This window comes from Nyctereutes procyonoides, unplaced genomic scaffold, assembly GCF_905146905.1.
Source record: "Nyctereutes procyonoides isolate TBG_1078 unplaced genomic scaffold, NYPRO_anot_genome, whole genome shotgun sequence".
Taxonomy (NCBI): domain Eukaryota; kingdom Metazoa; phylum Chordata; class Mammalia; order Carnivora; family Canidae; genus Nyctereutes; species Nyctereutes procyonoides.
The window spans coordinates 1,670,620-1,684,078 of NW_026575142.1; the positions used below are offsets into that span (position 1 = coordinate 1,670,620).

Genomic DNA, 13,459 nt, shown 5'->3' on the forward strand with positions numbered 1-13,459 from the left:
GTTTATGTGTAAAAACATGACACAACCACGGATTAGGGAGAGCAAATCAAAGAGCTGTCCATTAATGTCTGTCCTTAGAAACTGCTGAGTTTAAAACGATGTGTCTACATACTTGCAGTGTCAACACATTGGTTACTTTACAACTACTATTCAGTTCCATATTGGTCAATTAGTGTATGTTTAAGCCAAATCCCTAACAAGAGTCTAGAAAAAATTATTTGACATCTTCTTTTAAGAGTTGATACTATCACTGTTGATAAAACCTGTTTTTATCTACTTTTATCGATAAAGTTTATAAACTTTATTTACCTTCTTGAAAATTTCGAATAATTTGTCCTGGTTTCTTCGGCCTATCTTATTTCGCTTGTACTTTATAAGACAAAAAGAGTACTGATAAGGAAACAAAGAGGAAATACAGAACAGTATCACCATGTTGGTGAGTGTTATATACCTTCTATTTTTGCCTTGTAGATGAGTTGCCACCACTGAGACTTTTACATTCGTTTTGTGCTTTGAAAGCGGATAATGGCCCATGCAGAGCAATGATTAGGAATTACTTTTTCAACATTCACACTCAACAGTGCGAAGAATTTATATATGGGGGATGTGAAGGAAATCAAAATCGATTTGAAAGTCTGGAAGAGTGCGAAGAAAAATGTGTAAGAGGTAGGTTTCTGGGGACGCTTATCACCCATGAGCCTTTAGACTCCTTTAACTAAAAAAAAAAAATGTAGGGTTATTAGATCTAAGTATAGATTTGATAATTTCAATGTTAATATGTTTCTTTGACCTTGAGCACCTATTTCCTCTTCTTTCTTCTCTTTGGAAGTGCTGGACATATTGTGAACACAGAGGAAGCAGTTCAGAGGCCTCTGCGGGGCCTCGGTTTGGGTGATTGCCCGGTCATTTTCCACTCATTGTATCTCGTTCTCATCCCTACTGGGCCAAGTACCCTTTTGTGTTGGGTTGAATAGCACTGAGGTTCAGCACCTTGGCTAGAAGCCTGGCTGCCTCGCTCTCTGTAATTCTCACGTTTTTGGTTAGCAGCCTACACATTTTCATCAACTGGCCTCTGTCCTCAAATACATACTTGTTTCTTTTTTACAAATCACAAATCTTTCATTTCACCATCGTTCAAAAGTTACCCTTTACTTTAGAAATCAATCGAATATAATTATTCGGTTCTTCAGTGACCCCCTTGCTTACGGTATCTCCTAACACATAGTTACTACGTAGCATATAAATGGGAGTCTCTTGCTTCCACCTCCTTATCACATTTTCAACAGCCGCTTATTGTTTGAGTATCTGGGTGTTTGTATAGTGAACTGCTGCTCAGTATAATTGGCATATAGGAAAGGTATTTCTAGGCTTTCAAAAAATCACCTAAGGAGGAAATGTCATCTTCAGCTAATAGAGTAGCTGGAACTGAACTTCCTCACATAATACAAATGACTGGAAAATTGGACAAAATATATTTGAGGCAACTGTTTGCAGACATTAGTCAAGAGGCAGCGCAGGACCATGGCCTCAGAGGGAAAGGAGACCTATTAGGTGAGCCCAGCAATCTCAACAGCTCTCTGCACAGAGGCGGTTCTGAACCACAGCCAGAGGAGAGGAGCCCAAGCATGGGGTCGTGGGTCTCCCCGATAGAGAATATGGAGATTGGACATTAGGACACTGAGGTCACTGGGTTTGGAGGCATAATTTACGAGAGAAAGTGGACATATGTAGAGAAAAAGTGAAGAAGTCTGCAAAAGAGTCCCTTTGAGTTTGTCCCGGAATAGCAAAACTGCGTGCAAATAAAATATTTGTCTCTACCTGCTAAATTATATACTTTTTCATTATGTTCATTGTAGTTCACGTCTTTATGCATGGGTAAAATGCTGCTTAGTTGCCATGACAAGGTAGGAATATTATTACAGGAGCAGCCAGTGAAATCTCTCAAAAGTGGTCCTCTTTATGCCGAAAACCTAATTATTTTAGAGTTAACCAAAAGATCAAGGTGATTATTTAGAGAGATTTTTGGTTGTTTTAATGTGTGTTAATTTCAGCGTAAATTGTGAACAGAATGTTATGAAAGCTTCATTATTGCAATTCATATCACTTGTTAAGTGCTTTTCCTAGTAAAGGGAAGATAGTATAAATATAGGAGACAGAAAATCAAAATGTGATTTACATTTTATATATTAAGGCTTGAAAGCTGAAGTTTTGTATGATTGGGGGAAACCAGTGAGAATTCTCTCTTGTAAACTACCATGCTTGAGACAAAAGCAAGCCAAATAGTTCAGGGAAGAGGAACTATGACTGAGTTTAGTTTGCTATGTATGCACAGCTCTCCTTTTGCATGTAAAGTTATTTTATTCATTTTTTCCAATGTATAATTTTGTTTGGTGTATTTACCTATATAATAATAGAGACATGGAAGCAAAGATAATAAATTAAAAAAAATAACAATTAAGTTTACAAAATGGCTTCACATACGTGGCTTTCAAAATGTTTGCCTTTTGGGTTATTTGCTTTTTTCCCTATAGCCTAAATGACGTTATCTTAGGTTGTTATCGCTTTGAAAAATAGGTGTAATATAATGTGGGACATGAAAAAATTAGATGAAAGAGATCTACATGGTTAAAAGTGATCTACATTCAATTTCATAGAATTGCATCAATTCCTGAAACAGGTTTAAAGGTTCTAGAATATGCTGTTTATATTCATTACTATTTTACTGGTTCAGCTAGTTGTGATGTGTGGCTTTTCATGGAGATTCAGATGAGAATTTTCTCCATAGGGAATTAAAGAGAATGTAAATACTTTTTCCATTCTCTTTATTTTTAACTTTGTCATTTCATGTTTTGTTTGGAATCATGAAGACCTATTTAGTCTTGAGAATCTTCTGCCCATCCAATCATTCTCCCACCTGGTTAGAATATTTTTGAGGCTGATTTCAACAAATGAGAATCATTAAAAGTTCGTCTTAGGGCCCCACCCTCTACGCCCCCACACAAGAGAAAAAGATGAAGGATGGGGGTGAAATTACAATGACTAAGATGTGTCATATAATTATGAACTCATTTGTTGGATGTTAATTATATTATGATATTCATAATAAAATATTTAATGTATGAATTCACATATGTTGGGGTTCAAGGAATCACTAAAATGAGAATTAGTAAAACATACTCTCATTACTCCTGAAGACATTAATAAATGTTATGTTCTAAATAAATCTAGGAAAAGATGATAATTTGCTGTAAAACTTAACTGTTTCTTCAGATTGTAACTGGCATAAATATCAGCTAAATAGGGTGTCCACGTTATTTTCAGAATCCTCAAAGATAATCATTGGTATTACAAATACATGTGAATTGTAGTGTGTGCCAAAACACACATTTAAGTTAGTTCACATGTATGCCAGCTAAATTAATCAACTTGGAATGGAATCAGAAACAAACAAGTTATCTCTTTTAATATTGCATGAACACTGAAATCAAGCATTTCTATGTTCCCATCCAATGGCTATTGTCAGCAGGCAAAACAGTGAAAGCGATTAATTAGCAATCTAGTCTGACGTAATATTTATCTGTATGTATTCTTTCTTTGTTCTCATCAATTAAAACTGTAACAAGTTAATTGTACATTAAAATATTTCAGTATAAGCTTATTATGACAATCCACTATCTAATTGAAACACATTGACAGTTGGTTATTTACAATAAGAAAGACTCCTGAGGTTTCCTTAATATTTAAAATACAATTAGGGGGATCCCTGGGTGGTGCAGTGGTTTGGCGCCTGCCTTTGGCTCAGGGCGCGATCCTGGAGACCCGGGATCGAATCCCACATCGGGCTCCCGGTGCATGGAGCCTGCTTCTCCCTCTGCCTGTGTCTCTGCCTCTCTCTCTCTCTCTGTGTGACTATCATAAATAAATAAATTTAAAAAAAATTAAAAAAAACTAAAATACAATTAGGAAAAAATATATATATTAAAAATATGTAAATATATGTATTTTACTATATGTATTAAAGACTATTAAATAAAACATAGGAAAATTTAAAAAGAGGCCTCAACTTCTCTTTCAAATATGTTTTATTCTCCAAAGAATAACCTAACTGCTGATTTTTGGCTGAAAAGGGCATATAAGCCAACTCATTTCCCCACAACCCCTCTGTTTCTCTGGCCATACAACTAATTATAAACTGCCTTGATTAAAGCTTTTCTCTGTAAAACAAGTGATCATACAACAAACACCATTCAGCTTTCCTGATGTTTACATGGGCAAATTAAAGCTTCACATAGTATATCAATTTGAATTTCATAATTTATCACTTAAATTAAAACTTAGAATCCATACTTGAATATAGTGGATCAAAGGCAAGTAGGATTCTAGTTTTTGAGAGGACTGATTCCATTAATTCTTTGAGGATACACACACACACACAAAAAGTCACAGATACGTTTTGCTCTATTTCTCTTCTGTACTTGGAAATGATAATAAAACTTATAATTGGGTTGAAACAATGCAGTAGGGGAGGGAATCAGGAAAGGAGATAATTCTGGTTTCTTCTACCTCTACTGTCAACTTTCTATAGAAATTATGTTTTCACATGCAAAGTGTGCTCTTGAATTACTCTCATATCTCACATTATCTTAATGATTTTTAATCAGAGGTGTTTCAAATAGCAAATGTAGTTCACCATGAATTCTTATTTTTGCTGATGTGTTAGAAACTTTCAACACCGGTTTTGAGACAGTATATTAAAATGTAGATGGCTTCATATTTATAAAAATTAAAATCATTTCATTTTTAGAGAAAATAAGAAATTTAAGGTATTTATTGACATTATGTTTAAGAATAATTTTAATGGTAATAAATACATCATCCTAGTTTAAGTTGAAATTTATATATAATTTACCCACATAAATCGTGATAATTGATGCACATATTATTTTTCTTGCAGTTTATCCAAAGGCTAAGACAGAGACATTAGAAAAAGGTAAATATTCACTTATATGCTAATTAGAATTTAGGTAAGACACTAAGAAATTGAGTTCTTAGTTCTCTTTGATATGGAGTTCATCTTAAATCCATATGATCTTTGAAATGGTGTTTTATTTCAGTGGATATAGTGAAAAATTAAAAATGACATATATGATATTTGGTAGGGAAGTCTTCAAACACTATATTTACTCTCATTCTAATGCTATATGATATTTAATAATAAAGCAATTGAATTCCATAGCCACGCATATGCTACTTTAACATCTCCGGAACAGTAATTCAGAATGCTGCTAACATGACTGTAGTTCTCAGATCTCTAATTCCTCGATAATCTCAGCATTGTGTATCTTTAGTAAGTTTTATCCAGTATTTTGCTGAATTCGTATGTGTCTTTGAGTTGTCAACGGTCTATATGCAGAAGTAAATGGAGATATTTAACAATATGTGATTGCTTTTGTCAATATTATTTACCGTGTATACATACTTTTTATTTTATGATTCAAATTATTTATTGGTTTTAACTAGAAATAATCTTCTGATGAATATATTATATATTTATATATATATATATATATGTGCCCCATGTTTATATATTAGCACATGAAAAAATATATCAATAGATCAGGGAAGACACTCCTTTCAGTAAAGATCTAGAAACTGACTTGGTCCAATTATCTTGTATGTCATTTAAATTTGAATGAGGAAAATATTGAACAAAGAAATCAGTTTAACTCAGGACATGAAAGAGTTACAAAATTCAAAGTGTATTTTAATTTCTCTGACTTTTATTTAATTGTGTGAGAAAGAACTGAAAACTTTTGTGACTGATAAACTTAAGACTTACTAGACTTTGAATAAAAATTTATAAAATAAATTCAGTGGCAAAGTTTATACAAACACCATCATGGATGTACTTATTTACAACTTTTGAAATAGCTTTCTATAAATACTGAACTTACAAAAATGCTCAGTGTTTCAATTAAATGAGACTCATTATATGTAGTATCAAAGAATACAGGATATATACAAATAGAGGGTTTTGTACACCAAGCAAAAGATGGTATCTTCGTGAAAGGAAATACAAACACACCAGGGTATTTTTTTCAAAAATGTGAAATTAGGAAAAAGTGATATGCAGATAAAACATACTATAAAATTATGTTATTTCACATATACTTAATGATTTAGAATTCAATCATTCTTTTTTTTTACTGATTCATATTTATTGACATTTTCCCCAAAATGTAGTATTGTATTTTTACCAAAGTCAGTTGGTCCAAAACAGTCAAAAATTGTGTGATTTGAAAATCACAGTGTCTGAAAACACTATATGAAAAGTGTTTGAAAGTGTATGAAAAACAACCTCGTAAATCACAAAGCACAGTATAAATTATTAGGTGCGAGGAAAAAGAATCTGATATGCAAAGGAGCATACCTCTGCTATGAACTGAAGGAATCACCTCTGCAGTTTGAACCCCTATTTCCTTGACTATAAAATGAGCATGTTAAGGAAAAAATAAAGCTCTTTTACCTTTAGCAAGTCTGAATCTACATTTTTTTTGTGAGTTTTGTCAGATTGGCATTAACTTGATTAAGAAAAAAATGTAACATTTCCTTAGATACAAGGTAAAAGTGTCCCCCTTTCTGTGTAGGTTTATGGATTTCTTGATCATCCTAGAATGGTGGTAGTAAAAGAGCAAAATAAGGCCTCCTCGATTTTAAGTATAACCCACTCAGTTCACTACACTGCTTTGCTCAGTGAGATCACCAAGCCCCCAGATCCCCAGCCTGTAGAGTTCGACTTCAGCATTTACAGGAAATACGACAGTAAGTAGGAGACCCAAGGATGAGAGACTTGCTGTGTCAAAGGAGGAGCAAAGATGAAGAAGCAACTTGAATGAATACGTTCGTCAAGAGTCAGGGAGGTAGGTTGGAGAGTTGCTTGGCTTAGCAGGCGTTCAGAGGGCAGTGAGGTAGATATGTACTTAGGTTCCTAGTTAAGAGTTCCTCTTCTCTTAATTCTTAATTGATATTATACATGGAAACTAGAGAATAAAGCCCAGCTATCAACACCATTCACATGTGTTAAAAAGGGTGCAGATGCCAAAACCAATTCATAATAAAGACCTCTGTGCATTTGGACTTCTAACTTTGTGACATGCTTCCTGGCATCAACACTGGGACAGGTATAAAGACAACCTCTTTTTTTAAATAGTTTGGCTTAAGATAATTGTCCAGTAGGCAGCCTCAGACAAAAGTTAGTAGTGAAAACAAGGTGGCGGGCGGAAGCTCGTCTGTAGCTAGTCTGTACTCGTGTTTTAACTGAGTGTTAAGTCTAGAGCAAGGATTGTATTTGCAGGTTTGTAAGAATGTTTCTTTATCTGAGGAATATGGGGCATGGATTTCTTGATTTGTAATCTTAAACTGTAGGCCCAAGAGAATCATTTCACAGGTGTGCAATTTCAACTCTGTCTTAAAATAAATTTATGTCCTAGAACAGGGGTTCATAAATAGCAACTTCTAGTTGTGTAATTTCTTAGCTATACTTCTCAGCCTAATTTCTTATTGTTTTCTATTCTTTAGATGCAATATATTTTACCCACTCCGTTTCCTTAAACATAGAATTCTTATATTCTCTGTTAAGATGATTTAAAATTTCCTAAGAGGCAACTGGCTCACTCAGTAGTCGAGCATCTGCCTTCAGTCAGGCCATGACCCCAGGTCCTGGGATCGAGTCCTGCATCAGGCTCCCCACAGGGAGCCTGCTTCTCCCTCTGCCTGTGTCTCTGCCTCTCTCTCTGTGTGACTCTCAGGAAAAAATAAATAAAATCTTTAAAAATAAGTGAAATTTCATAAGAAGTACATACTAAGGCCAAAGCCAATCAAAATGATAGCAATTGAATATATTTTTCTTCATTCTCTTATAAAAAAAGTATTATAAAAATCTAAAGAATTGTTTTTTCCCTTGTCCCATAAATTACACTTAACCTCAAAAATTCATACTATAGGGATAACAGTAACATTCACCTTGAGAAACAAGAGGCAATAAACAACAAACAAAATAACTTTCAAATTGGTATACCTTGAGAAGTTCCAGAAGACAGAGTTTACATTACATTACAATAGGATGTTTTACTTAATAAAGCAATGCCCTCCTAGAAGATCAGTGTTTCAAAGACTTGCAATTGTTGCAGAAATCGTTAACAGGATTACATATATGCTCTTTTTACAGTAAAACACTCCTGAGTTCTTGCTTCCTTGAGATAGGAGAACCAGTTGCTTTAAAATGTAAAAGAATACCATAGTTCATCTTTGTCACGCTGTGATAATATAGTCGCAGGGGGAAAAATGGGGAAATTGGAACTTTACTGTAAAAAAGTTCAAGCCCCATATTTCTTGCGACCATGATTTTGAGAAGTTAATTTTCTTTGTAGAGGATTGTGTAAAAGGCCTGTAACGTGGATCACGGGGACGCACCTGTCGTGACAGCCGTGTCCAGTCTGGTTTGGAGCACTGTCAAAGAATGGGCATTAGGTTTTTTCAAAAGCCTCTCCAATCCCTGCACATGTATTTCCTTTCTGCCTTTGCACTGTTGGAGTCACTCCAATGCTGGGAAGAAGAAAAATAAGAGACATAGTGGTGGAGGATGTCATGCCTAACCTGGTACAGGTTCCGGTGTAAGAATTCAGGAAACTCCAAGAATAGCCGTGAAAGCTTCCATCTGCCTAAGGCTTCTACTCCAATAAATTTTAAAAAATTGAAACCATTGTAGTGAAGCAATACGTTACACTCCCTTTCCTAACGAGAGCCTACCCCTGAAAAAATAGGAAATATTCCGGTATCTTTCCTAAATGCCAATGCATGAAGCCTAATAAGAATAACTGAACCGAAAAAAAAAAAGAATAACTGAACCGAAATTTTACCATCATATTTTATAATATTATGAATTTTTTAATATGTCTTCCAAACCAAGGGTAAAATAACAATCTCTCTTATTCTTTCGATTCATGAAATAGTGGATAGCTGTCACCCTATTAATTTACTATGAGGAAGTTAGAACTTGAAATTCCAGCAGCAACAACGTGTGATGACAGATAACGTCTTCCTTATTCTAAATGTCATCGTAGACCTAGTGGACAATTGTAATATTGTGCGTTTGGGGATAAAGTTCCATTTCTACCTTGTAACTTGAACATTTCATGTATACTCCTTAAATAACTTCATTTTAGTTATTTTAGACATTTAGCACGATGAAGTCATTCACAAAAAGGAATATTGCTTTCTGACGTTCTTATCAGTTCCAGAAAAGCCAGATTACTGCCATATGAATGAAGACAGCGGACTCTGTCGAGGTTTTGTCACTAGGTATTATTATAACAACGTGTCAAGTAAATGCGAAGGCTTCAAGTACGGTGGGTGCCTTGGCAATCTAAACAACTTTGAAACGCTGGAACAATGCAAGAACACCTGCGAGGGCAGTAAGTTTATCTCCCATCTCATTTTACTTCATTTAGAGGCATTCTCTCAAAAATAAGGCATCTTAAAAGATGCTCAAATTTACCCAGATTTCGTTTCAGCCATACAGATATATTAGCACCCACTAAATCTGATATAAATTAGTCACTATGTTAACTTTAAAAAAAAAAGGAACAGAAAATTAAGAAATGTCTAAGGGAATTTATTTCCATAGATTTTTTTTTTAGGTTACATTATTTAATTTTCTTTCCTGAGAATATTTTGGTGTAATGTAAGCATAAGAAGAGGGCTGCTGAAATCCCTTAGGTTTATAATGATTTGAGGGCAAATCATTCTTGGGAACCTAGCATCTAAAATAAGCTTTACCTGACCATAACATTTATTAAAGGATTGCCTTAAACTTTGTTACCTTTTTTTTTGACCAAGAACTACAGTTACCCAAGAAATATGATCTTACAAATATAGTAGTTCTTGGTCAAAAAAAAAGGTAACAAAGTTTAAGGCAATCCTTTAATATATAAAGATTCACTGTTCCTGAATTTAACGTACATGTGAATAAAAGTTCTAGAAGTCTAGTCTTTCAGATTTATTCGAGGTAGACCGCATGTGTGCCCACATTAGCTGGGGCGGGGCCGGGGGGGACTCCCTGTTGAGCACAGAGCCCAGGGCGCTCGACCTCATGACCCATGACATCTGACCTCAGGGAAACGGAGAGTCAGCCGCTCCACTGCTTGGGCCACCCACATGGCCCTGGATGTCTACTCTTCTTGACACAACTGCTGTGCTCTGCTTTATGCGTATAACTGTGAACTGAGGGCAAGTTGTATTTTGATTGGCTATATTTTTTTTTCTCAGGCAGTGATTTGCAGACGGATGAAACAGTGAATAATACAGGATCGCCTGGGTCTATGAATAATACATCCCTGTTTAATTCTGGGGATAGCCTATTACCATCTGATTCTGGGGATAGCATACCACCTGATTCTGAGACTGGTGGATTACAACACGATTCTGAGAGTGGTGGATTACAACACAATTCTGGAGATAATGCATCACCTCTTGTTTCTGTGAATAATGACTCTTTCACTCCCCGGCCTCCCACGGTTTCCAGCTTTTTAGGTAAGAGTCTCTCTTTTTTAAATAAAATTCCTCCCAGAAAAATATTATGGTAACAATAGAAGTGGAATGCAGATTAGAACTTTGCTTTTAAAAAAAAATAGGTCTTGTTATCTAATAATAGGTGTGTTGAAACACCGAGATTAAAAATGTTTGTTTTTCAATCCCATAGGGGTGATAATTCTCCTCTATTTTAAGGTATGCTTTGAAGAAAGCTTTTGATTACATATCATATGAACATTTTCCTACGATATTTAATTCTATGCCAAAGTGATCTTATAAACTAATGCTTGGAATTATCAGCATCAACGTCTGATGGTAAATTATCCTCATGGCAATAGAGTGCTCTTTAACTGAGCACAGCACTACTGTCAAGGCCTCAGGTGTTCAGTCACAGGACAGATTAGGAAATTGTTGAATAACCATCACCAAAAGGTTACGCCACTCCACAGGGAATTATCTTTTGGATTTCCGCAAAATTCTTTTCTGGGCTATACCCTATCAACATATTTATCAAATGTAAACAAACATACAGGAAATATGCTCACAGAAAATTCAGAGCTGGGCAATAGTAAAAAAATATGCAAAAACATAGCCAGAAACCACAAATACCGGGGCAGTGAAAAACAACAGAGAGAGCTGAAAGTTAACACGATAAACACAAGGTCCTCCTAAACTTCGAAAACCACGTGTGCTCAATTCATGAATCAGAGATTTCCCTTAGAAGCAGACCATGTGAACATTTCAAATGTGAGGTTGACAAGAGTTGACGAAGTTCTGTAGCTGTTAGAATCGCAGCCCTAGGGTAGAAAAGAGAAAGTGTCCGGAGTGGGCGTTCTCCATCCCAGCCCTGTATCCGAATCCGATGGGAATCAGCATTGGGAAGTGTTTGAGGAACTGTCTTCACAACCAACACACTAGCAAGCAAGCCAATGGCAAACAGAACGTGTGCCCAGGTGCACGCGCGCTGCCGGTGTTGGCCATTCCCTGCCTAGCTGAGGGATCAAGTATCCAGGGCATGGCCCCCCTGCCCCCATCACGGCTGTGGGGTTGGCATCAGGCCTGAAATGCCAGACCTTAGGAGCCACCAGGAGAATGGAAACATGGCTACAGGAAAGCTGGGAGGTGTAAGGAGATGGTAGATCTAAAGAGGGAACGCTATATATGTGTGCCCTCAGGACTTGCAGCACCATCCTATGGAAGGCAACCCCACATGCCTCCCCCAGGCCTCTCCCCACGTCCCCATCCTTCCTCATTTCCCTCAACCCAGCCTAAGAACCAGGATTCACTCATGAAATCTAAAGTATAAGTCTCTTTCTGTAAAGTGTTTACTTTTTAATGTGAAGTCTTAAAAAATAAGTGGGCATCAAAGGAATTAAATTCCCCAAGTTGTAGGCCCTCAAGCTGCGTGCGTTCCAATAGCCCTTGAGAGGTCATAAAAGGCATGCAAAATTTCAGAGAGAGCTTGAAGAGAGTATATGCAAATGCCTTTAGGTCCTTAGATTAGATTCTTTCATTAGAGCAGTGAAGTCAACGCTGGGTGAATGGGAGTCTAATTTTTAAGCGCTACTTAGTTTGTGTATAATGATAACAGTACATATCTTTGTAGTTTCTGATGTGTTATCTGTAAAGTTAAGTAATTTCATTGCATTGTTTCTTTGTGTCCTTCCAGCCCTGTGTCTTTCAATGACATTTTGTTTTATCCAGTTCAGTATCACATGTTGAAAAGCACACAAAATCTCACTGTGTGAAATATGTGCAAGTTTAGAAAAACGGACGTAATGGGCATAAAGAGACGTGTGATGCAGTATATCTACTAATAAAATAAAGGCATGAAATCAGTTTTCAGCATGTTTCGGTGTTTTTTGCTTGGATTGCTTCACTATTTCAAGTAGAGATCTTCATTCGTTTATCATTATAATGAACGGAGTAAGTTAGGGGATGATGGTTTTGCCTTAACGTTTCGTGAAGTATAGAAATCGTGATTTTGGGCAAGCACACTGCCAAAAGAGAAAGGAGGAGACAAAATAAGGGTGAGAAAGAAAATGAACTTGCAACACTGTCTGATAAATGTCCCAGGTTTTTCTGTAGCTGTACAAGACGAAGTATAAAAATCAAATTAATGGTTATAACAGTAGATTATCAACTAAGGAAATGGTAAAAATTCACAATATGAATTTAAATGAAAACAATATTAATAGCATTAATAATATTATGAGGATTTTTATTTAAAATGATAGACATTTATGGGGCCCCTGGGTGGCTCAATCAGTTAAGTGTCACCTTCAGCTCAGGTCATGATCCCAGGGTCCTGGGTTCGAGCCCCGCATTGGGCTCCCTGCTCAGTGGGGGCTCTGCTTCTCTCTCTCTGTTTCATTCTCTTACTCTTGTCTCACAAGGAAATAAAATCTTTTAAAAAAATTAAACTATAGACATTTAATTCTTCATACTAATTGCATTTAAAATTAGGGAAAATCTTCCGATCCTTTCTTTGTCTAGAGAATTATCTTATTTTTTTATTGTATATATTTGCCTCAAAACCTAAATTCCTCTAGCCAGTTGACTCCTTTTCTTCTTTTTCTAGGAGTATTCATTTCCCATTCTTTTGTTTATATTTGTATTTCTGCTTTTGAGATTTCTTTAATATTTATACTGTATATGTGATGCCATTGATAGCATACCATTAATAAAGTTTTAATATTTCTGTGCACATAGTTAATAGAGTCCTCTCAATAGAGCTCATTGGTAAATGCTTATAAAAGAAAAATTAATGTTCTCAAGTGTTCATACCAATTCTGGGCTTTTTTTTTAAAGGAATTATTTATTTTATTCTAAGATTTTTTTTTTAGAATTTTGATTTAAATTCAATTTA

General features: G+C 35.6%; 1 protein-coding gene across 3 annotated transcripts in view; it reads left to right on the forward strand.

The window, feature by feature from the left end:
* Positions 1-13,459, forward strand: part of TFPI (tissue factor pathway inhibitor) — a 78,510-nt gene that overhangs the window by 51,303 nt on the left and 13,748 nt on the right. For 2 of the 3 annotated variants that reach the window (XM_055308547.1, XM_055308546.1), the window contains exons 3-6: positions 472-666; positions 4,955-4,990; positions 9,294-9,473; positions 10,327-10,590. In XM_055308547.1, coding sequence (XP_055164522.1) covers positions 472-666; positions 4,955-4,990; positions 9,294-9,473; positions 10,327-10,590 — 675 coding nt within the window. The remainder of the gene's footprint in view (positions 1-471; positions 667-4,954; positions 4,991-9,293; positions 9,474-10,326; positions 10,591-13,459) is intronic. The other variant, XM_055308548.1, reaches the window with a different exon arrangement.